Source organism: Solenopsis invicta, chromosome 13, assembly GCF_016802725.1.
Source record: "Solenopsis invicta isolate M01_SB chromosome 13, UNIL_Sinv_3.0, whole genome shotgun sequence".
Lineage (NCBI taxonomy): Eukaryota > Metazoa > Arthropoda > Insecta > Hymenoptera > Formicidae > Solenopsis > Solenopsis invicta.
The window spans coordinates 3,447,282-3,473,353 of record NC_052676.1 but is presented as its reverse complement, the minus strand read 5'-3'; the positions used below and the strand labels follow the sequence as shown (position 1 = coordinate 3,473,353).

Here is a 26,072-nt window from a genome sequence, read left to right as displayed (position 1 = left end):
ATTTTTTTGTACATAAGAATTCAAAGTGATTTGCACAAAGTTTTATCGTGATTGCCTGATTAATTATTTCGTAAATAAATTTTATTTATTTTACAGAACTGATCTCTGCATCGCAATGAAACTTTACGTAAAATCATCTTGAATATTTAAAGTACCTAAATAAAAAAATTTAGTTTTTTTTTTTTTTTCATTATTTCGTTATTAATTATATTTTCATTAGAACACATGTTTACTTCTAATTGAAATAACTTTTTATCCAGATAGAAAATCGCCGCTATTTTTTTTTTCTATTGCTTTCAAATGCAATAGAAAACAATCTCTAACTTTTTAATAATTTTCTTAATATTTTAAGAGACGTCCTACACATCCTTAACAATATCAGCGGTAAAATATACTGCAAAAAAAAATCTTTACAGTGTCTCTGCAACATTGCACTTTAATATGCAATGTTACTACAAGTTTCTGCATGGGAATATTGCGAGATGTTTTTTTTTTCTTTTTGGAGAGAAGATATGATAAACGAGAGGAAAAAGAGCGTTTCCCCGTGGCTCATTTCTGCCTCTCGTGAGGTCGTCGTCGGGAGATCGTCCTGTTATAAGACGCAATCTAAAATGTTCTCTCAGACGAGTTATCGGAATATCGGAGCACTACCTCCCCCCGAACGCGCGGTATCCCCGCGAAAGGGAGATACGAAAATACGATCGCCCGAAATCAAAATAATCCGACGAGCGTCATCGCGGGAACGTCGATTCCCTTCCACGCTGCACTGGTGGTCGCCTCGATATTCCTCGCCGCGGCAGCGTTTATCCTAATTATGGCGCGCGCCGTCGATATCCTCGCGCGCGCTCGACCTAATTCCGGTTCCGGCTGAAAGCGTATCGATGGAAGCGCGCGAAAGAAACGTACGCGGCGCGTACGCAATGATTGGATTATAGGGAATGAAGTGGTTCTATGTAGAAGCGGCCAGTAGTACGATAGAAGGTCGATAGTTCTTGAGTTTGAGCCCAATCGTCCCACACACAGAAAATTTATATCATTCTCGTGCTAAAAAAAGCGATTACTCAACTTTTAGTTTTCTCTTCTTTTAAGTAACGCAATTTTATCTTCGCAAGAGAATATTTTCTTGATAACGGTCTTAAAATACACTCATATTTATTTATTTGAAACAAGTAATAATAATATTTACGCAAAAAATAAACTTCTGTGTTCACACAGAAATATACATGCTGTAAATTGCTTGAATTAAGTAAATATTATTTAATTCAACTATTTCATAACTTCGCATATCCGCAAATTTGTTATAAGTTCATCAAGAGTATCAAATTTATTTGAAATATATTTTGAACCTTGGTAATTTAAATTTCTATCAAGAATATTAAGTTAAAACAAAAATCTAATTTGCTTATTATTCTGACTTCTCTTTGATACAATTTTATAATATTTTTCGAGTGAGTGTAAATTTTCTTGTTCAGTAATTCCATGTGATAACGAATTTCTGTTTAATTTGTAATGAGTGTATTTTAAGACAATATCAAGAAAATATTCTTTATTAGAGACAACCATTACTTCTTGAAGAAAAAAAATTGTGTAATCATTTTTCTTGGCAGTGTTTTTCGATAAAATATACACACCGAAAAAACGTTTTAAGTATTACATACTGAAAAATATACGTTGTAAATGAGTTAAATATTATTTATACGTCCGTAAATCTATCATAAGTTTATCGCAAGTATCAAATTTATTTAAATAATTTTCAACATTATTTGATTAATTTTAATTTATTTAAACACATTTCAAATCCTAGTAATTTAATAACTCAAGGAAGAATATTAAGTCAAAACGAAAATCTAATTTACCTATATTATTCCGACTTTTCTTCGATACGAATTTATAATATTCTTTGAAAGAGTAAAAAAGCACATGAGAGATTAAAGAGATTATTTAAAATTTGATGAGTATATTTTAACGGGGGAGAAATGACGTATGTAATAGACATCTTAATCGACAACAGTCTTAAAATATACACTTCTCCCTGGGAGAAATAAATTGTCAATTTGATTTGTTATTTCTCCCTGGAGAGAAGAAATATATTTTAAGACTGTTGTCAAGTAAATATTCTTTATTACAGATAAAGCCATTATCTAAAAGAAGAAGAATAAATTGAATAATCTCTTTCCTTAGCAGTGGAATTGATTTTTTTTAAATATATATAATACTACAGTACAGTATTATACAATGTATTTTTAAGGAGATCAAACAGAATTTTTGATTGTCATGATATTGCACTCAATATTTTACATTGTTGAATTTGTAATATCGAATCATATCAAATTTAAGTAAATTTTAATGGTTCCTATAGATTACTATTGCTTTTATTCAATATGTCGTTAATTTAATTAAAATAATGGCATTAAGCAATTTAATTAAAAAAATGTATAGACAAAAAAAGGATCACTAATGTCGTCTTTAGGTCCCTCCCAATTTCCTTTTCACTTTCTGATAGCCTTAGTAAATAAAAAATATATACATATGTGAATGAAGTTTCATTTATAAGTGTGAAAGCTTTTAATGGATCGATATATGTTATTTTATTAGACTTTAGATATTTTTTATTTTTTTCATGACAATTTTTCTTGCAGCAGCTTGCATTTCTTACGCTAATGTAATATTGTACAAAATATGTCGTAGATATTGTATTCATTTAGCTTCATGCATTATCGTATAACTAAAAGATAGATTCTAATATTTGTTTCAAGAAATGCTTTTTCAATCAGCGGCTCATATCGATCTGCTAAAAGCTTTTACAGTTATAAATAAAATTTTATTCAGACATGTATTATATTCTTTATTCAGGCTATCAGAAAGTGAAAAAAAAATTGTTTAATGGAAATCGGGAGGGGGCTCAGAAACGGCGTTATTGATCCACCTCTTTTGATTAAAATTTAGTTTATTATTTACTGGATGCATACACAATATATATAGTTCACTTTGAAACTAAGCAATTCAACCGCAAAAACGTCGTTTTAGGTCGAGTTAGATTGTTTATTTAATCTGATTGTTTTATGTTCAAATATAATAATAAATTTCGGCACGGATAAACATACGATGAAAGTTCAAAATAACAAAATGTTATTTAATTCGAGAAAATAGTTAAAATTTGATCTTTTAATATTTAATAGTGAATCACCGAAAGAACATCTTCTATAAACTCAATTATAAAAATTTGATTAGCATTTTTCAGTTGGATTTATAAAACCTTTAGTTTCATTCGCTCAATGTTTTTTCCACTAAAAATTATACTCCAATTTAATACATTAATGTCATTATCAAGAATTCTGATATATTTAACAGGAAGGAATTAATTATGCTACACACTGAGAGAAAAAAATTTCAAAATTTTAATAAGTATTCAAAAAGTACTGATAAAATATTTACATACGGTATATAAATATTTACTGTACAAGAGAAAATGATATTTAAATTAAATTAATGGTTCTTGTACTGAATAAATATATATTTTTATTTAGTAAATATTTTGTTAGTAGTATTCGAATAAATATTTATTAAAATTTATTGATTTTTCCTTCGGTATACTCATTTGATAATTTTTAGAAAAATTTTGATTTGTCAATTTACCAACAAACATGGTTGAATCTATCAGATTTGCAATTTTGATTCATTATTCCAGTGTCGTGGTCGAGATAAGAGGTTGATAAAAAAATTATAAAGATGAAAGCATTTAGGAAGTTTTGAAAAGCTATCGCACTCTAAAGAGGAGGAAGAAGAATAAATTATAAGGGAGCGCGTCAATTCCCGAGAACTCCCGAGGTACTCTCATAATATGCCAGGCTTCAAAAGGGCGATAAGGACAGGTGGGGAGAAAGGAGGCTCGGCGAGGAAAATAGGGAAAATGCATATCGCACGGAATGGGGTAAGCTTCGCGCGCGCCGCCCTTAAGGCGTGCTTTGTAACAGTCGCCGCGTTTTCTTCGCATCCGCGTTAACTGAATTAGCTTCTCGTGCCCCGCGGGAAACGAGCTTTCCACGCCGGGAGCTTTTTGTGTTCCTTCTTCCCGCCCCTCCCTTTTTCGCGTCCATTGTCACGCGCTGAGCTGCTCCATTTTCCTTTTCGTCGATCTTTCGTCGTACAATCCCGCTGTTGTCGAGCTCCAGTTCGGAGCGAAGCGACGACGATCTCGCGCAATAACGCATTTCGAACACGCCGGACGCTAATACGGAATGATGCGCCGAAAGGGGTGAACACGTCCGTTCTCTGGAAGACAGAATTCCGACAGGCATCCCGAAATTAACGTAATTAAACGCGGCCGGGAGGATTTGATCGAGTCGAGATGATGCTCGAAAATGCGATTTCAAGGGAGTATTCTCTCTCTCTCTCTCTCTCTTTCTCTTTTTCTTATCATTTTCATACCTCCCTTTTTTTACAGAATTTTTTTAAGTTGCAAGCATGCAACTTTTAAATTTATTTTTTTGATATTTGAATCTTCATTATAAATTTTTTCAAACATTAGGAAAGATTTTTTGGCAACTATATACAAATATGTGGCAAAAGAACGGCGATTGAAAATGATCGAGCTATAAGCTGAAAATAGTCTCGCGAACGTATATTTTAATAAATAGCATATAAATTATAACATATGAGTTATTAATTATTTACATTTTTGTTTTCGCTCGTCTCCAGCCTTCTGCATATTCCTATGATGAAAAACTTTTTATTTTAGATTGGAGATCGGACGAGAGAGAAACATGCGAATATCTCCTAAAAGTTTTCAGTCAATCGGATTAAAGCTGGATGAGTTATCGCGACAGTTTTAGAACATGTCCTTTCGAAAGGAAAAAAAAAAAAAAAAAAAAAAGTTTAAAATTTTGGAAACGGTTAATAACAATTTTTGCAGCTCTCTTATTTTTAATTCGTTTTCTTCTCCAAGTTCAAACTGTTAGGAAACTGTCAAAAAATTATAGTCGATTTGATGCAACTCGAAAGTGAGAATACCCTTTTGAAAGGGCTAAAGCAGATAGTCGCCGCTTCGCAGCGGCGAGTTACGAATTACATTATGGATGCTAATTGCGAGCGGAACTGTGAGAATTATACGCTCGCTGTGTATTATAATATAAGAGCCCTTCGAAGGGAGAGACGAAATTTCTCACAGTGTTTCACCGTGTTCAACTGTACGCAGCGTTTAAAGTTGGAAATCCGCGACAGACGACGGGGAGAGGCTGCGTTCGTAGAAGAATCGCTTGAAGATGCTGCGAGATTTCGATCGGAATGTTTTTTAATTTGGTGTTTGCTCGCGGAGAGACGCGTGGGCGGTATCAAAAAATTCAGAATCGCAAGGATGGGAGAGAGCAAAACTCTAAACTTTCATCCGCGCATTCGCGGATGAATTCAAAAGGGCGTGGGCTGCGACGGGCAATCTCGTGCATTTTAAGAGACGCGATTCTAATCGAGCTTTCCACTCGATAACGCGAGACGAACGGGATGAATGCAGCCTCGGAACCTACATACAACGGTTTTTGCAACCAAAAAGCGTATTTGGCCAGAAATATTCTCTAGTTTGAAGAAGAGCATGAAAGAGAGAGAGAGAGAGAGAGAGAGAGAGGAATAGAAATAGAGACAGAATGTGAGAGAAGAGAGAAGTATTATTTATTATATATTTTTTATTAGTGCAAGATTGATATTAAATATCAATGTAAAAATTAATCTTCCACAACAAAAAAGAGAAAGAAAAGCAGAAGAGGAAGAGAGAGAAAGAAAGAGAGAAAAAAAAGTGCTATTTATTAAGGGCACTGGGATATATTCCATCTAACACAAGAATTGAATAGAGAAAGAAGGTTGTCGATATTGACATATCACTTTGTTTTTGGATTGCATTTTTACACGAAAATTAGAAATAACTTCAGAAACATAAATACGTACTGGAAAGTATCTTTCATCATCTGATAAAAGATACTTTCCAGTATTTATGTTTGTAAAGTTATTTGTAATTTTTGTAGCAGTTTTTATAATATCGTTTCGAATTTTCAATAACAAAATCATTCTCTCTAACGTAAAAACTAAACAATGAGAGAGAAAGAGAATCGCCTCTTATTTAGGTTCTGGAAACCATTTCTTTAAAACGCTACATTTTAAAAGAAAATATAAATGAATGTACACAGTAAAAAATAAAATGTCCCAGAAAGTCCACTCTAAATTGTAAGTAATCTTAAAATAACTCAATAGTTAATTTAAAATAAATCTTACTTTAACTTAATAATTTAAAAGTTGAGTTATTTTAACTTGAAATTTAGAGTGGACTTTCTGGGACATATAAAAGTGTTAAATTAGCATTTTATTTTTTACAGTGTATAGATATAACTCTTACAAAATATAAATGAATATATAGAGACAACTTTTGTAAAATATGAAAAACAAGGCTAGAAATGCCGAATATATTAAAAATTTATAAAAAAAAAGATATTTGAATGTAAGTATAGAATATAAAAAAATGGAGTATGAGTTTTTAAAAATACAGAGCGTTAGGTAACATGTCTAATGTTTTATGATATTAATAATTGTAGAAGAACGGATAATTATAGAAACTCTGTTAGAAAATATTGAGAAGGGATATATTTTGACTATCAGAAAGAAAAAAAGAGAGAGAAAAAAGCATTATTTATTAAATAACGTGAGATACATTTCTCAAACGCGGAAATTAAGCAACGAGGAAGAAAAAAAGAGAGAAAGGGGGAGGGGAGAGAGAGAGAGAGAAATTGCGTGCGAGGGAAGCGTGCGTATCGCGCGTCGATCGCGTCCCATTGCTATTGACATTTTCGTTATCTGCGTTACGTCGCACCACGTATTCCGCGCGATACCACGGATACACCGCGTACACACCGTGACACGTGACGTCCCATATACCCGGATCGCGAGAGAAAGAAGAGAACTCGGCGGTGTGCGGCACACAGGCAGGTAGCCCGTGAGGTAGCGCGCGATATTAAGCCGGATCAATAAAATGACTTATCCCTATAGTGCCGCGCACACGTCGCCGTCGTGCACGACGACGTGCGGCATGACGTTTCCCGTCGTGGAAACCATGCCATTGCGGATGATGATCCTCCTTCTCCTCCTTCGACGTCGACGGGAAACGTCGCCGAGGTAAATCATCCCACCCCCGCGATGGAGATCGACGTTTCCCCCAGGGGAAGATGTCAAAACTCTCCCCCTGCGCCCCCAGCTCCGTGTCTACGTGCCGTTGTCCCGAAGAGAGATGTCCGCGCGACACGGATTTCCGGTTTAATCTTGAATGATGTGATGTACACTGAAAAAATAATTTTGTCGTAACCAAAATTCGGTAGAACTTAGCAAATAATTTAGTTAATATAGGCTCAACCAAATGTTTAATTATTGCAACAAAAAATGGCTTTCTTCTATTTAGTCCCTGTTACAAAATTATTATTTTTTTTTTTTTTATAGAAAAATATATTTGTGACAACAATATTTTAGTATCTATACTGGAAAATTATTTGGTAACTATTACTACTAGTTTCAAGATTTCAGCCCCAAAATAGCGATTTTATAATGACACACCGAGAGAAATATTAATCAAACATTTAATTAAATAGTGATGAAATGAATTTTGTAGTTCCTAGTTCAGAAAACTTGATTACATTTAACGAACCATTTACAATTAGTTATAAGCTGTATAAGAACAATTTATTAATACTACATATTATTTGGTCAAAACAACTGCATGTTTAGTAACTATGACTATAAAATTTAGTTGATCACATTTAACTAAACATTTGGTTTATCTCACCAAATATTTCTCTCATTGTCAGTGTAGGGACATATTGTAGTATATTGTTTGATACTTCAGTCATTGCTATTTATAATTTATAAAAAATGTTTTACTCATAAAATCTCTTTGATACTATAACATTTTAATAACGGCAGAAAAAATAATTTATTATTAGTAAATTTTACGTAACAAAATTTATAATTTGTATTTGTAAATTAAAATATATATTTTCATATATTTAAAAATTTATAATTACTCGTTCCAATTATATTATTAATTTATATTATACGCATATGAATCATATAAATGAATACGATTGGAACATAATTACAACTTTTTTGCAAAATCCAAGTACTTAATAATATAAATTATTTTGTTAATAAATTTTTAATTAATATTCATGAAAAACATTAAGTAAATAATTTTTGGTGGAATTGATTTAAATAAATTCATGAATTTTCCTCTGTTTATAATAAATGTGGTGGACGCAAATAAAATATTTTGTCGTGCCAATCGTAATGCGTGTACCAAATATTTTGTAACAATTTAAAATTTTGTAAAAATATTTTTTTTCAGTGTAATAGAAGAGTAATGGAGAAACCCGTTCGCGACCGCGCTCGGTGGTAATGATTTTTATTTCGCCGTAATTCACCGTGATTTTTTAATCGTCGCGGCACATTTCGATCGCGAACTACGTCTAATTACATTTAGGTCCTATTAAAGTTAGAGCCACTCGAGATTTCATCTACCTTAACTCTCGCAGAGCCTGGTCTGCTAAAAGGTTTTCCCTTTCCTCGTCACGTGATACGGCTTACGTATTTAATATTGTGTACTCGTGTGATTAGGGTTTAAATTGAAACGCCGTTTAAGCACGTTTGAAATTAATTGAGGAATACGCTCTTATTACGTGCATCCTCTTTCTCTTTCTCTCCCGCGGTACTTAGCCGACCGAAGTTCCTTAATTTCAGCCGCCACGTAGTTATAATTATCAATCGTTATTATTTGGATTCCCGGAATTATGTATGTAGGAGCTGCGGTAGACACGTCTCGCGAACACGTCGACACGTGAAAAAAAGGAATTCAAGGAAAAAATCCGCAATAAAAAGAAACTGGTTTGCTTCGCGGAGGGTATTGAATAATTTATATCTATGGCTGCGGCAGAAAAAGCGCATGAAACTTGAGCTACAAAACACGGCAAATAAAATCGAACATTTATTTCTACATTCAAGCGCCCTGCACCTCGGGCGTCTTACTTCCTTCTCTCTCTCGCTCTTTCTCCTTTTCTCTTTGTCTCTCTCTCTCTATTTTCTTTCGTAACAAGAAAGGCAAGTGATGGATTTGATTCGTAAACGCTCGATTTTCCTCGACAGCCGGCGAAGAGTATTTTCCTTTTTCCGCGGATATCCATCCCTTTCTGGGACGCGGCGTATCGCGCGCGCTTTCCTCGCTTTATATATTTTTCCTACAATATTACATTTCAGTCTCCGCGGAAACAGTCAAAAATCGGTCGCCGCGCTGGCCGCGCCGATGATGCTTGACGTCGTCCGTGTCAAAACTCGATTTTTTTTTCTCCGTCCGAGAGTGTCATCGGCAGACATGAGAAATTCTCGACCTCGCGGACGACGCGTTGGACACTTGAAAGCAAGAGAGAGAAAGAGAGAGAGAGAGAGAGAGGGGGGGAGGGGGGAGAGACTGCGGGAGAAAAAATTTAATGACGTCGTCTACGACGAGAAACGCTCTTCACTCGGTTCTCGGCTGCCGACCGGATGGCGCGAGTGTAAAATGCCCCTTGAGAGACCGCGGAAAGGCGACCGCGTGTCGTTCTCTTTTTTTATTCCGGAAAATTTCACTCGAGAAGATCCGACCACATTTCTCCCCTCCGCCCCTCTCACCCTCACCCCTTGCTCTCGATTGTCGCGTCGCTTGCTTTCAGAACTGTCACTTACGACGCGGAAATTCGCGTTGGAAGAACAGAAAGGTTGCAGAAACATTGCAGAATTATTTCATTGCAACATTACGAGATTGCGAAAACGTTGTGTGAAATGTGGCTACAACGTGTGAGCAAACTGCGCGTTCGCTATTGAAAATATTGGAACACAATATTGCAACAATATTATTACAATAAATGTACATTTATTTATGTCATTATAATTGAGGTTTTCAATTTGAACAAAATATTAAGAAAATAATTATATAAATAAATCTGCAACCCGTGCAGCGCATAGAAAAAATATTGTATTAACGTTGCTGCAACATTATGTATTAATATTTCTGCGGACATTTTATCGTTGCTGCAATATTGCTGAAACATTGTAGTAATATTTGGCAATATTTTTGCTATTCTGTGCTATATGGGAATATACTATTAATAACATATTGTTATATAACGTGCTATGCATAATATTATTATATAAAACATGTACTATAATAAATGTTAATAAGTTATTAACAGCGCAATGGCAAATTTATATTCACATACTTGTTTTCTTAATTTTTTGACATTTGTTTCTACGTCTCACAGATTATTCGCAATTTAACGTTACGCTTTTTAAAGTATCTTAAAATTACATTAAATTTAATATTAAAATGTTAATTAAAATATTAATTAATAATACTATTTTGTTGTATAATAAAATTATTTATTGAAATGTATTTTAAATTGGATTGTCTTTTTCCTCAAAAAATTTCTGTAATTGCATAAATTGTTACCACCAGGTGGTTTTAAAAGCTCCATATAACTAATGACGGTAATAAAAACTGGTGCTTAAATTCACTATACGAGACTCTTTCGTAAAATTGCTTATAAACTTGATGAATCAGAAAATGTACACCAGTTCTGCGAATGTTCATATATAAAATCATAGCAATTTATTTGCACAATAAACTGCTGTGATGTTTAAAATGTTGCTATAAAATCATGCTGAAAGAAAAAAATGGTTGCAATTACCATTAATTTAAGTACAATTTGTAATGACTTTGGTGTTTTTAATTTCGCTCTTCGACCAATAAACTTATATTCTCAATTTGTTTTTTCATCTGAATAATGTATAGTTAATAAATTTAGATATATTGTAGAATATATATCTAAATGAGGATAACTTGGGCAAGTTTTTCAATTCATCGATAGATCAATCGCATTATGCACAGATGGAACTTCACTTCGTAAAAGCTGTATTTGCGCATAATACGATTGATCAATCGATGAATTAAAGAATTCGCCTCCTATCTAAGTTGAAATTTATTATGATTTTAATTTATTATGATTTTAAATAAATATATTTAATACGATACCTTTGATTATTCTCGCTCTTGGTCTATTTAAAATACTTTTTTGTGCTTTGCCACACTCGAGCGGGGAAAAAGTTTCACAGATTCATGTTTTTTAATTTTATAAAATAAAGATTCTAACCATAATTATTTTGCCATGCAATTGTAGCCACAAATACTAAATACTTTTCTCTCGGTGCATATTACATCCATTACTTATCTGTTTTATTCTACTATATCTTTACTTATGACATATATTTTAACAGCGTTTCTGAAACATTGCATTGCAATATGCAAGATCGCAATGTTGCCGCGAGGTAACTGCAAGGTCCTGCGCCGTATGGCAAGAGTAGTCACGCGGAAATCACGGACACGTAACACGGCACTGCGCGGCGCGAAGAGAGCGGCGAACACGCGCGCGACAGAGAGAGAAAGAGAGATAGCGAGAGAGGGTGGCACAGGGGGAGAGGGAGAGAGAGAAGGACGTCGGGCGGAACCGAGCGGAACCGAGAGCGAAGCGGCGGGGTGCAGAGAGAGAAAGAAAGAGAGAGAGAGCGAGAGGGAGGGTGGTTTCGCTCGAGAAGGGGGTGGTTCGGTGGTGGCCCGCTCGCTCGGCGGCCCGTTCGGCCAGTCGTGCTGTGGTGGCGGCTGTAATCGCGACGTCACCCCCGCCCTGCGAGCTCGTCGCTGTCGAGCGCGAGAGTCACACGACGACGACCAGCCCCCGCGGGGACGCGAGTGGACGATCGCGTCCACGCGCGCGAGCGAGCGAGCGAACGAGGGATGAGAGCATCCCCCGCGGAGGTAATCCTCTCGGAGGTGATTTTCTCGCGAGGCTCGTCGCGCGATCGTTTCGTGCGATTGTTCCGGCCGATCCTCGCCGTTGTTGCGGAGCTGATGAAAAGCGAGACGGAGGAAGGGTGTTACTCCGAGTTACATCGAGCTGCTGAAAACTGATCCTTTCTCTCATCTCCCCATCTCTTTCTCTCTCTCTCTCTTCTCCCTCTCTATCATTCCCGAAATCCGGGGAATCCCCGTCCCGCCGAATCGTCGCGGCTCGCCGAGGAGTAACAGTTCTCGCGCCGCTTCGTTTCGGGACTCGCGGAGTGTCGAGGAGCGTGCTTCCAAGAGGGAGATCCCGACGAGGTTCCGCTTCGGTTTCCTCCTGGAAACAGGGGATCCTCCGCATCCGATCCGAACGGGAGAGAATGACGACGTGAGAGAGACGCTAATAATTACGAGGCGCGTCATCCGCGCGGCTTCCCACTATGCGCGCTGTCGCCGGCCGTGTCGCGGGATTAATCGCGGGCGATAAGAGAACGCGCGCGGAAAATAATAGAGGATTCTCTCTCCGGCAGCGGCGGCGGACGCGACGGCCACGAGGCGGTCAACCCCGAGCGCGCGGAGAGAGTGAAAAGAGCTGAGGAGGCGAAACGAGAGGGAAAGTCGCGCGAGGAATCGCGCGGGCTACGCGTTCTCGATCGCCCCCTCGAGCGTGTATTTGTGTGTGCGTGCATGCGTGCGTGCGTGTGTGTGTGTGCGTGCATGCGTGTGCGTGCGTGTATGTGTGTCTGTGTGTGCGAGAGAAAAACCCCCGCGAAGACAATATATCTATCGTCCGGCCGCGCGCGTTTTCTCGCCTTGTGCGTGAGGCAATCGATCGCGGCTAATTAGCCGATTAGGACGACGCGTGATTTCGATCTTAACTGACTTTTGAACGAGAGGAAGCAGCGGAATCGTTTTGGAACGATCGACGGGGGGAGGGAGAGAGCCCCCGGATTCCCTTGGGGGCGCACGGGCAACGCAAAACGCGGGGGCAACACGGGGCGATCTATCGCTCGAAAGTTCCCGCTGGAACGGATCGATGCCGTTATCACGACGACGGAGAACTTCGTCGCCGAGGCGTGGCGATTATCGGTACGAACACCAAGCGATAAAAACTTCGTTAAGTTGCAAGGAAGTTATCTAGTTAGTTGTCGGGGGCGCAAATTTTTTTTTAAACGCTATTTTCCAGCTGGGAAACGATGTTGCGCGTTTGTTAACCATTTTCTCTCTCTCTCTCTCTCTCTCTCTCTCTCTCTCTCCCTCTCTTTATGTCATATATTTTAAATCAAATATAAAAGTTGCGCAGGAGTATACTTCATAGGAAAAACTCTTGTCAAGTTGCAAGGACTAAATTGAAAATTTTTTTTTACGGCCATTATGTACATCGATTAATTTCACTGTATTAAACACATTCTGATTATAAATATTCCTACAGGGAACTGTTAAAAAATTATGACTTTGTTCATATATTTATTTTTATTGGCAACAACGATGTTGCGCGACTTTTTAGCCCCTTTTTAACATTGTTATTGATTTTTAAATCTACTGTGCCTGCATAAATGTAATTAATATTGTCCATTTTTAAATATGAAAAAAACTGTAATGAATATAAAGAGTATTCGTACAAAGGATATTTTTATTAATTTTCAATTTATTATTGTCAAACATAATAAACTGAATATATGAAATAAATGAGTTTCTTGTTACAAGAGAGAAATATTTGGTGAGATAAACCGAACGTTTAGTTAAATAATGATCAAATGAATTTTATAGTTACAATTACTAAACATGTAGTTGTTCAGACCAAACAATCTGTAGCTGTTATCAAACAATGTTGCTTTTGTACAACTGCAACCAAATGGTTTGTTAAATGTAACTGAGTTCTTGGTATCCAGTAACTACAAAATTTATTTGATCACTATGCAACTAAACGTTTGGCTGCTATTTCTCTCAGTGTAATAAATTGCTAATTAATGTTTGCTTTCTAAAAATATCTTTTGTATGAATGCATTTTGCACTCACAATACATTATTCCGAGTTACATATTTGTTAAAATGCTTTATGCATGTGAATTTTTATATTGAATTAATATCGAGGACCTTTTCATTTATTTTTGAAGGTAGAGAAGGAAGAGGTTTAATTGCTTTGAGAAAAAAAAAATCGTGTAAAAATGAGAAGAGCAGGTAAGCCGACGGTTTGGACAGAGAATTGTGTCATTATTCTTTTAAAGACAAAAGAGAGAATCGAAACATCTCTATTATACATAGCGATCCTTCGTATATACTTCGCTTTGTCTACACTTGGTATTGGATTCTTTGCATTTTCATTGACTCAATCGTCCTGCATTGGCCTCTATTTCTTTTTTCCATGATTCTAAATCCATACGAGTTTCTCGCACGTCAGGCAAGAAAAACCGGTCATTGGAAATAAATTATACAAAGCTAATTATTTTATATTAGATCTTTTTGTTAAACTTGAAGCTTGTATGCATCGAAAAATTGGCTAAAGATATTGCAAATGAAAGAAAGTTGCGATCGATTTGAAAGCGTTCTATAAGTGATAGACAAATTATGTGTTAGATCTGAGAAATATACTGAGAAAAAAATTGTTAACTTGACTAAATTCTTCAACCCGATTAAATTTCTGTAATTCAAGTATTTATGTATTTAAATTAAATTTGTTTAGTTCAAGGATTTAAATATTTGATTTAAATACATAAATACTTCAATTGTAGAAATTTAATGAAGTTAACAATTTTTTTTTCTCAGTGCACACTACTTATTTTATTAATAAAAGATTGCAGCCCATCATTTGTCTTTAATATGGATTTTGTCTTTGTTTAGAAAAGATCACACAATGCTTAAATAGAGCAATGTTATATTCATGCTTCTAGTAGAATATCTTATAGAAGATATTGGAGGAGAAAATCTGTTTTTCACTTTGTCCTTCAAAACTCCTCACAATGACTCGATAATATTTAAGTATTCAGGCAGTTACGCTGGTCGGGAAAAATGTTGAAGTTTAAGGAACGAAGAGCAATTTTGGAAAATAGTGTGAGAAGCAAATTTCTTTCTCCAACATCACTTACATAGTAAAAAACATTTTGTATTTTGTTAGGAACGGTTCTTGAAACTTTTGTGTTGAATTTTTAACATATTCGAGTATTAATTTAGCACAAAGCAATTATGTTATTTAAATATTTTGATTAAATTCATATTCAACCTTTCTTAATGTCAAAATAATACAATTTATGGATAAATGGAAACAGCATAAAAGTAATATAGTTTTGAAACGTTAATTCTAAGATAAATGTGCATGTCAACATATTATAAATGTTAACTTTACTGAAAAAACGTTTCTACAATTTATTTTTGTACTTGCATCGAAGTGTTACACTTTTTGTATTAATTTTGTACATAATATTTGTGTTACTAATTTAGCTTACATAAATACTTGAATTAGAGAAATTTAATCAAGTTGAAAAATTTAATCAGGTCAACAATGAATTTAGTCAAGTTAACAATTTTTTTCTCAGTGTATTTCTCAGGTATAACATAATTTTGTCTATCTCCTGTAGAATGCCTTCGGATTGGTCGTTCTTTCTTTGATTTGTAATCTCTTCAGCGAATTTCGCAATGCACACAAGCTTCGTGTTTCATAAAAAGACTTAATATAAAATACTTAGCTCTTACGATTTATTTTCCAGCAAGCAAAAATTTGAGTGTACCATTTGGGACATATATAAACGTAATATATGTTAAATTTAACAAAAATTTTCCAACTGTGTGTATAATCGATTGAAAGATAATCTGCTTAAAAAAAGCAATACATTTAACTGGCGACTGTTCAAGCACTGTATGACTTTATTCCAACAATATCTATACAGATTTTATACAATATTTATTCCAACATTGTCTATAAAATCTGTATTAAAGAAAAATGATAGATTAATCTTTTTATTAATAAGAGAAAGTAGTATATCCAAGATGTTCACATTATTTTTTGTAAGTATCGTGTTGAAAAAGTAAATATTATAACAACATTTATTAGAAATATTACAAATTATAAATATTATTATAAATATTAAGACATAATTCTTATATTTAACAAAAAAGTAATATTGAGAGAGAAAATTGTTATAGAGAGGCGACACGTGTCGCTCCTCCCTTCGGACGGCGCGAATCGCATTAAACTCCGCCTTTTAATCAGCTAAATGAGACTCGTCGGTTCTTTTCCGCCGCGCCGTCGCGATCACGATTTGTGCTCCAAGGATGTTGAAATTATTAAAGACGCCCGTCTCAATTAGCGGCGATATGCACGGAAGCGAACGGCCGGAAGCAATCTGGATGTGCGCCACCTCATCTCCCGCTCTCTCTCTCTCTCTGTTTCTCTCTCCCTTCTCGCATCCTCTCGCCGTTTCCACACGCTATTATTTCCCCGAATAGAAGACGGCGAAGGGAAAGAGCCTCCCTCCCTGCTTCCTGATTTTCCTCCACCCCCTTCACGTTCTTCTCGTGCCACGCGCCTTCTCGTCGACAAGTCGTCGAACGATCGTGGGATTATCGGAGCAATCTCGAAACGATTCGTGCGATATATTACTTGTGTTTACATAATCGCGCCTCTCTGTGTTTGTGAGCCATTTCCACGCGGTTATTCCTCTTCCCTTCCCCTCTTCCTCTCAACTCTTCCCGCCGTGAGAGGAATGAGCGAGATGGCTTTCCCCCCCTGCTCGCCTTTACAAAGGGATCACCCACCCTTGTTTCATTGCCGGGTCGAACGGTTACGGGATTACTGGAGCAATTCCGATGCGATTCGCGACATTACGCGTGTTTACACGATCGCGCCCTCGCGCGCTATTTTCCACTCCGCGCGGGGTTAGGAGAGAAACGATATGAAGAGAAGGGCAAGAGGGAGAAAGGGGCGAGGATAGAGAGACCACCGAACGTTCCCGTTTCCGTCGTTCGGAGTCGAACGGGATTACGGGATTACGGGGGCAATCTCGAGATATACGCGTACATACACATTTTCGCGATATACCCGTATTTATATGTATATTCGCGCCCTTGCCCTTGCCCGCCCACGCCGTCCTCCCTCCCTCTCTCTCGAGGGAACGAGGGATCTTCGCCACTCCCTCACACCCCCTCGCCGCCGTCGTCCTCGTTCGGGATACACTCCGACGCTTATACGTGCCGATGCGCTCGCGTTATATACCCCCGTATGTAGGACACGGCACGCATTAGCAGTTTCCCGAGCAATCACGGGCCGGAAGTCGTCGGCGAAATTATTAGTCCGAAAAGCGGATGCGCGATATAGGCGGGCGAGAAGCCGATACGTTTCCATATGGCGCGGTCCGCTCGCTCGGAAGCCGCCTCCATCACGTCACCGATAATTTTCTCCTCCTGTGGGAAGGGAGGAGGTCCCTCGCTCTCTCCTTCTCTCCCTCGTTCGTCCTCAACCCTTCCAACGTACAACCGTTCGTCTCCAGGAAAGTTTAGATGGATCGCGCGTAGTTGTTGCTTAAGTAACTTGAAATTATTTAGATAAAGATAAAATAAATTACATGTAAATGTATCTTTTCGATGAGATCGGAAGATACTAAAAAGATGTAAAAATTGCCCTGAAACTGCGAGTTCGAAAACTTACGAGAAAGATGGTCAGTCATCGTTATAATGTGAATTATATATTCCCTCTGTATTTTTTTCAACTTTGATCTTTATTTGCATATTGATCTAGAAGAGAAGAATATTTTTTTGTCGGATTTAATTATTTGAAGAACTCTTTTATTTTTGAGGAATAAAATTATGAACATATTTTAAAATTGTCGGGATAAAAGGGCAAAACTGTACGTCGTTTTGTCTAAATAATTTCAAGGTAACATCACTGTTAAACAAGATAACTTAGGATATAAAACTATGTTCACATATTTTTATTTGTGAATCTTTGTTTCTTAAAAGCAAGAGCTCTTCAAATAATTTGATTTGACAAAAAATATTTTTTTTCTGGATTTGGATCAATACACAAAGATCAAAGTTGAAAAATATAGAAGAAATAAACAACTCACATTGACAGACGAAGTTTTCTTGTAAGTTTACAAGCTTGTAGTTTTAAAGAAAAAAGTTATGGTCTGTACAACTGTTATCATTTCGAAAAATTCTTTCCTTAGATAAATGGTAGCTTGGGGATCGAGACTAAGGAAATTTATTGTTCACGTTAACCTGAAATTATTAAAACAATTTGGATAAAAGATGAGAGAGACCGGGGCTCTTGATATAGGAAGCAAATTGGCATTGCGTTTCGTTTATTCACCGTCACCGCACGAGTCACTGAACAATCACAGTAAATGATTGGTTAAAAAAAAAATAATACTACTTCCAAGTAATAATTAATGTGAATTAATAATTAATGTAAATTAATATGAATGTAAATTAACGTAAATGTGAAATAGTAATTAATGTAAATTAATTGGTATTTTTCAGATCTAATTTTCATACACAAACTTGATTAAAATGTAACTTTTGAAATGCAATTATAATAAGTTTGTTTTTATTTGTTTTCATTGATTAATTTAATGTTTTACTTGTTTATGGTGAAAGGAACAATGGAAAAGTTATCAGTATGTTTTTTATAATATAAATACTATACTAAAAGTTTTATTTAAATCAATATAATAAAGAAAAAGGAAAATCTGATTCAAGAGAAGGCAAGGGATTTTCCAAGCGTTTCAAAATTTCAATGTTAATGTTCTTCAGCTTGACAGAATAAATCTACATCGTATATTATTACTTAAAAGAAAAATTTCTGTTACTGTATGACACGGGATGTCGTGTGGCTACGTATGAGAGCGACAGGCTCAAAGTGTAAGTGACAAGTCCTGAGTTTGAACCCACATATCCCGTATATACGGATTTTTAGATACGTGATCTTTAGCGAGTCACAGAGGAACTCTTTAGATTTAGATGACGTGTAGGGACTGATAGTCCCACTCGCTCCTATTATTATTATTGTATACATTTTATTATTGAATAATAACAGTAATTTGTTATAATAAAATTTAGTGAAATTGAAATATACGTACGGATGGGGTATATTGATTCACATTTAAGGCAAACTTGGCACGAGTGAGAAATGTGTTATTCATTGAGAAAAAAAGTTTTTTTTTTTAACCTGATCGAATTTTTCAATTCGATTAAATTTTTTCAGTTCAAGTATTTATGTACTTAACTTAAATGCATCAATATTTGAACTGAAGAAATTCAATCAAGTTGAAAAATTTAACAGTTAACAACTTTTTCTCGGTGTATAAGCATTCAATTACAACAGAACGCTTTAAATTTAATATTTCTATATTGAAGCAAGCTACATCTAAAATAAGAGCAATTTGCATTTTTATTACGTTTTCATCAAGTTAATAGAAAATTTGTCGTATTATCATTAATATAAAACTTGTCACTATCACAACTTACACTATGATGTGCCAATTTACCTTGTTATCGGGGCAACGTTTGCTACAACACGTTTGTATTTCATTTATTATAAAGATCACAAACAAACTGCCATACACAGAATCGTTACCGATTCAAAATGTAGAGAAAGATTCTCTTCCTATCACACTGATCAAATATCGAAATTATGAAAACTGTGCCAACTTGCTGCGATCTCTCCGAATACTTCTCTTATCCAATTGCGAGGTAAAGTTGGAAATAATGTTTCGTTCTAACAATTTAGATAAGGATAAGACAAAGCCATTTCTTTGTCTAGATAATTTTATAGATAATGACAAACGACATTGATCGCGCGACATAATACAATGTGCATTCTCTCTCGCTCTTGGCGAGCGCGTGTGTGACCCTGGAAAAAATTCTATAAAATTCTTACTCCGAAATGCTAGAATTGGAACACTCGTTAATTTTAGTATTTAAATACACATATCTAAGAAAAAATTAATATTTTTTTATGAAAAAGTAAATATAAATATTTCTACAAAAAATAAATATTTCTTCGAAAAGAAAAAAAAAACTAATAATTTCTACAAATTTCTATTTTTAGTAGAACTTATTCGTAGAAATTTTTTCGTCAGAGTAAGCTACTTAGAAATGTGCAGAATATCGTAGTTTATTGAAGTTTGACGTAGTTTGACCGAGAAATTTGTAGAATTTTTGTTGGTGCGCAACAAAAATTTGCAAAAATTTAGAAAAGCGTTACAATTCCAGCATTTTCGCGTAGGTTCTTGTAGCACTTCTTAAATTTGTGTAGAATTTTGTAAAATTTATTTCCGCCATGGGACTTCAACAGCTTGTTACGCGAGCGGCTGTAACAAGCGTGTAAATCGACTGGCGAGATAAATCGGGTCCTCGTTGTCGGTTCTGCCGATCGTTTACGGAATATTTTGCAGGATTGTCGCGGCAGCCGCCTCGTCGAGCCCGAGCCCGAGCCCACGGCGACACGACCGCCCTTATCTCGAGGACGCGGATGCGGAGGAACAAGAGTAGCGAAGCGGTCGTCGCGCCTCGCCGCCGCCGCCCTCGAACTGGGTCGTCGTCGTCGTCGTCGTCGCTTTGAAATTCAAAACAAGACCACACCGATACGCCGGTGCCATCTCGTATTTAAAGCCGGACCACGCCGTTATCACGCTCGTTAGAGACTCGGTGAAATTAAATCCGTTTAACGAGTCGGAAATTCACCGTCTGGGGAAAAAGGACGCTGGCGAGACAAAAGAAATAATCCTGGATAAGGCAGAAGCTCAAGAGGGAGAGGAGAGAACCAGCCGCGTGTCTCTCGCCAGGGGTAGAAGGGCAAGGGAGAGGAAGATTATTCCATAAAGGAGGCGGAAGAAGAGAAGAGAGCCGGAAATTCAACTCGGTAGCTCTCGGGGAGGAGGCTCTCGATGGCCACGGCGCCTGCGACGACGACGATGCTGAGGTTGGAAACGTCGAGCGATTCTTCCGGCACCTGAGTCCCCCTCGATATCTTCTCGCCGGAAGCAACCGTTTATCGGAACACCGGGCACCCGGGCGTCCGGGGGATCTGCGATAATCGCATCGGACGCTTCGGGGACGCCTTCCTCAAAAGATTTCCGGAGATAATTCCGCGCGAGCTCATCGCCCGTCCATTTTCGCGAACCGATTGGCGTTCGTTCGGGAATAAGGAAAGAGAGAGAGAGAGAGAGAGGGAGGAAAAAAAAGAACTTGCTAAGAGGAAACCTAGGCAGAGATAATACTCTACTACGTGAGGAATCCGAGGAACGCGCCCGGGGGCGAACGGAGAAGCGATAGATGTTCGTGCGATAGAGGGGCTCGACGTACTCCCGAGGGATTTATCGTCCGCCCTTTATTATCGTTCGCATCTCCTTCGGAACGGAGGGATGCCTAACGCGGAAAAGCTCATCGTCCATTCGAGAGACGATCGAGGAGCTTGCGGTCAGTGGTGCGCGGATGTGGTCGGGATTGCCGGCGAGAGTGCGGAGTGACGTATCAGTGACGTATCCCCGCGTTTCGAATCGAACTCTCTCCAACCGTGATTAATACCGTCGACTCCGATGTGTTAGAGAACTGTGGATTCTATCGTTCATCCGTCATCGGTTGTTCAGAGGTCAGGTTACGATGGAAAAATCTTCGTTTCAAGACGGACGTACGACTCGAGGTAGGAACTTGGTAATCCCGACGGATGTAACGGGCGAGGCGGACCGAGGATCCTAGGAGGAGGAGCAGGTGGACTCCGTCAAGAGCGGCGTGAGACGGCGCGCAATCAAGACAATTAAGATGCGCCAGCGTGTGCCTTGGCCGCTGCTGCTCCTGACCTTGTCGCTGCAGCGTTTAACGAGCCTGTCGACGGTGCAGCCGAGGCTGCACAGCGAGGCGGTGCTGATACCCGGCGACATCGTGCTGGGCGGACTGTTCCCCGTGCACGAGAAGGGCGGCGGCACCGCGTGCGGGCCCAGCATCTATCACCGAGGCGTGCAGCGCCTCGAGGCGATGCTGTTCGCCGTCGATCAGATCAATCGGCAGGACACGATACTGCCGGGCGTCACGCTGGGCGTGCACATCCTCGACACGTGCGGCCGCGACACGTACGCGCTCAATCAGAGCCTGCACTTCGTCAGGGCGTCCCTGTCCAACATCGACATCAGCGTGCTGGAGTGCGCGGACAAGTCGACGCCCAGGGTGAAGAGAACAGCGAGCGCGGGTCCAATTTTCGGGGTGATCGGCGGCTCCTACAGCTCGGTGTCGCTGCAGGTGGCGAATCTGCTGCGGCTCTTTCACATACCCCAGATATCGCCGGCTTCCACGGCCAAGGCTCTCAGCGACAAGACCAGGTAGACCGATTGTCCCCATGAAATTGGTTTTTAAGCCTTTAAATATTAAATTGGTGCAAAAGTTGACTCTCCTCGTGCCGTTTGCCGAATAAATTGGAAAGTTACGTCGGTTCTAGAAAGCCAAACTGAAGGACCTTTTCCAGGCTGAAAGTAATTTAAAAAAAAAATTTTTTTTTAATAAATAAAAAAGGTGACCTTACTCGGTTGAATTTCACAGGAATTGACGAAATTAGCGAAATGATAAATAGAGAAACGAGATGAAACAAGTTTAGCATCAATTTAACAATCGTAGATTACGTTTGAATCTCAATTTAGAGAGCATAATTAATTATAAATTCGCTTTCTAATGGCTCGTTATCGAGGTTATTCGAGACTTTATCGAGTTTATTTCACGAAGCCTCGCTTTATAATTCCGTATATTTGAATAATTAATCGGTCTATTATTCTTCAGAATTCGCAGTTCCCGAATAAACTTTGATTTTTTCTCATGGAGAATTCACAATCGTTTTTCTTTCCAAAACTTTTTAAGCAAGACCAACTAATTACTGTAGCAATTATCGATTCTCTCGATAAGGTCTCAATTGTGATTAATGTGAACATCGCCGAACATTTACCGTCAGATGCTTGTTAGTTTGACATCGTTTGTCGACCTCGCGTGTAATTGTCATTAGAAGACTTCCGATCACTATTCAAACACTCGTTACGAGTGACTTTGACGAGTTATACGTGCCTGCTAGAAATGACCATTTAAACGCACCTCAAGGTTGCACGTTATCTGAAAGATATTAATTCTCATTACTAACCATTAGGATCTATCCTAAATGAATTTTAGGAGATGAATGTTCATAATCTAGGACTCATCTAGGACTGATCATAGCAGATTCCTATTTAATTAATGATTTATCTTTTACAATAAATAGTCTTGTAATTTTTTATAGCAAAAAAGTGTATGTGATATTTTGTATAATATGATAATCAAATATATTGATTATATAAAATATTATATAAAATATCTAATATTATAATTATTTGATAAAAGTTTATATAGAGGAGAGTCGCTAATACCGACATATTACTTAGTTTTTAGATTATATTTCTTAAATAAAAACTGAAAATAAAATGGAAATATAAGTACAAATAATAAGGGGTCCATTAAATGATATAATAGTTTTTGTAACATCATTTTGAATTTTACGAAAATTGAATTTTTAAGATAAACAAAAATGAGCCCCAAAACCGACATAGTATTTCACATATTCTTTTTCCTTTAACATGAGTTATCTGAACGAAAATACTTACAAGTTAATGTGTATGAGGATTCCTAGGAGCCTTTTACTTGAATGCAAAACGGGTTTTTATCGATTTACGCAAATACCTTGTACTGTTCCGCAAGGCGCAACATATGCAGCATGACAATATATAAAGATTAGATTAGGTTACCTTACTAACTTAGATAGATCTCTTGTGACGTTTATTCTGTCTTATATGATTTATACTACAATATTTCGTAGTGTGTCTTCTTCATGAGTGTATCAGTTTCACGTTGCATCTCGTTTGTTATGTTTAAAATTGTATTATAAGAAAAATATAAACAATTTTAGAGTGCTACAAATATGTAAAGTAATCAATAATACACTCAGTAATGTTTAAATTATACAATTTGCAAAATATCATGTAAATTTTGATCTCGTCTTGGATAAATACGTTTTTATTATGTTTTATATAGAAAAAAACTGAATGTACAAACTATGAAAGTTTACTTCTTTAATTAAGCAGATCATACTTTTATTAGTGTTAATAAAGTGAAATGTTTAGTTTCCAAGAAATAAGGGAGTACTTTAGAAAACATAACTATTGATCTATTGGTGACTTTCCTCTATGATTTTATATAAAGAGTGTCTTGAAATTAGAGATTCAAAATACTGCATCAAAAAAATTAACTAAAATAGTTATTCGTAAATTTTTATTTCAAGCAATAATTTTTTAAGCATGATAGCTAAAGGCTGGCCAATCAGAGATTCCATTTAGATGGTTGTCATATAGTCACTAATACTACCACTCACACAATACATGGATATGTCTAAACACAATCTCGTGTGCGTAGTTTATGATTAGCCAGTCTTACATCTCAAAAATTACTGTGTGAAATAAAAATTTACGAATAACTATTTTACTTGATCTTTCTTACTAAAGTATTTCAAGTCGCTAATGTCGGAATACTCCGTGTGCAGATATAAATACTCATTATTTATATACTGTATTTAAATAAAACAAACGATCGATTGTGAACAAAAACGGTTACATGTTCTGAAACGATTGAATGCAATCTCAAGTCAATCGAACCGAGTGCATTCCCAGTGTCCCGCTCATCCGACCTTCAGGTTCGACTACTTCGCGCGAACGGTACCGCCGGACACCTTCCAGTCGATCGCGCTGGTCGACGTGGTGAAGAGCGCCAACTGGTCGTACGTCTCCACCGTGTATTCCGAGGGCAGCTACGGCGAGTACGGGATCGAGGTGTTCACGCGCGAGGCCACCGAGCGTAACGTCTGCATCGCGGCCGCGCTGAAGGTACCCAGTGCCGCCGACGACAAGGTGTTCGACGACATTATCCAGCGCCTGAGCAAGAAGCCGAACGCCCGCGCGATCGTCCTCTTCACTCGAGCGGAGGACGCCCGTGGCATCCTCGAGGCCGCGAGACGGTCGAACCTCAGTCAGCCGTTTCAAGTAAGTGGAATCCGAGATGGAACGGGATAATTATTGCACGATCCTCGCTGGCAACGTGGAATCCGTCCTGTGCCTCTCTTCGTTTTATTATCGATTAAGAATGTATAGGACATTGCTCAAAGTAGGAGGAATATTATGAAAAAATTATAAATTGTTTTATATAGTTTGAAAGTAATACACAGAGAAAAAGGTTTCTTTATATAGATTCAGTATTCCTATTTATTTAACTGAAATTTGTTTCGTTGAAATAACATTTGCTTATACGAAACATTATTTGTTTGAATAATAATTTTGTTGTGATAAGAAAATTCGTTAAAATAATCTCTATTATTTGATAGAAATAACACTGTTATTCGAAGTAATATCTTTCAACCAAATAATATATTATTTGATTACAATAACTATACGAACAATGAAACAAATGATTTATTTATATGAAAGTGGCAAAATATATTATATTATTTAGTCAAACATATTATATCTTTCGTTTCAAACCAATAATTTATTTAAGACGAAGATATATATTGTTTCAAATTCAAATAATCGTACTTATTGATTCATACATTTGGTTTGTTTGGACCATTCCAAATAACAAATTTCTTTGGATATCATAATATTTATTAAGTTTGAAGAAATCATTTTCTCGGTGTAGAAAAAATTTGGCAGCAATTTCTATCTGGATAAAAAATTATTTCAATCAAAAGTAGATACGTGCTCTAATGAAAATATAATTAATAATAAAATAATAAAAAAATTTGAATTTTTTTTAAATAATTTTTTTCATATATAATTATATATCAAACATGTCCATATATATTAAAATATGTACAATTATACATGTTTTATATATAATTGTATATAAAAGTTTTTCCCGGGGATTAAACACATTTTCAAATTTTTTTATTTACCTTGCGTGGTCGATATATCCTTAACAACTTATCGTTTCTACAAACGTTCGCCGTATTTCTTAGTATTGCCAGCCGGTTGTTTTTCGAAGCGAAAAGTCAGTTATTGAGTTTTGAAGTAAACTCTCGCGGTTTTTCTCCCTGAAAATAAGATTCCCACGAAAACCCTCGTCTCTGCAATTGTTTTCGCTAAGACGAAATGGGGTTACGCAATACACACGCCTCGGTTTCTACGCTTTAA

General features: G+C 36.9%; 1 protein-coding gene across 9 annotated transcripts in view; it reads left to right on the top strand.

Annotated features, from left to right (window-relative positions):
* LOC105202369 (metabotropic glutamate receptor) overlaps positions 1 to 26,072 on the top strand; it is a 50,973-nt gene that overhangs the window by 7,384 nt on the left and 17,517 nt on the right. For 5 of the 9 annotated variants that reach the window (XM_039456762.1, XM_039456760.1, XM_039456761.1 and 2 more), the window contains 2 exons: positions 20,280 to 22,199; positions 24,533 to 24,926. In XM_039456762.1, coding sequence (XP_039312696.1) covers positions 21,646 to 22,199; positions 24,533 to 24,926 — 948 coding nt within the window. In that variant the 5' untranslated portion in view covers positions 20,280 to 21,645. The other 4 variants (XM_011170844.3, XM_039456759.1, XM_039456764.1 and 1 more) reach the window with 4 other exon arrangements.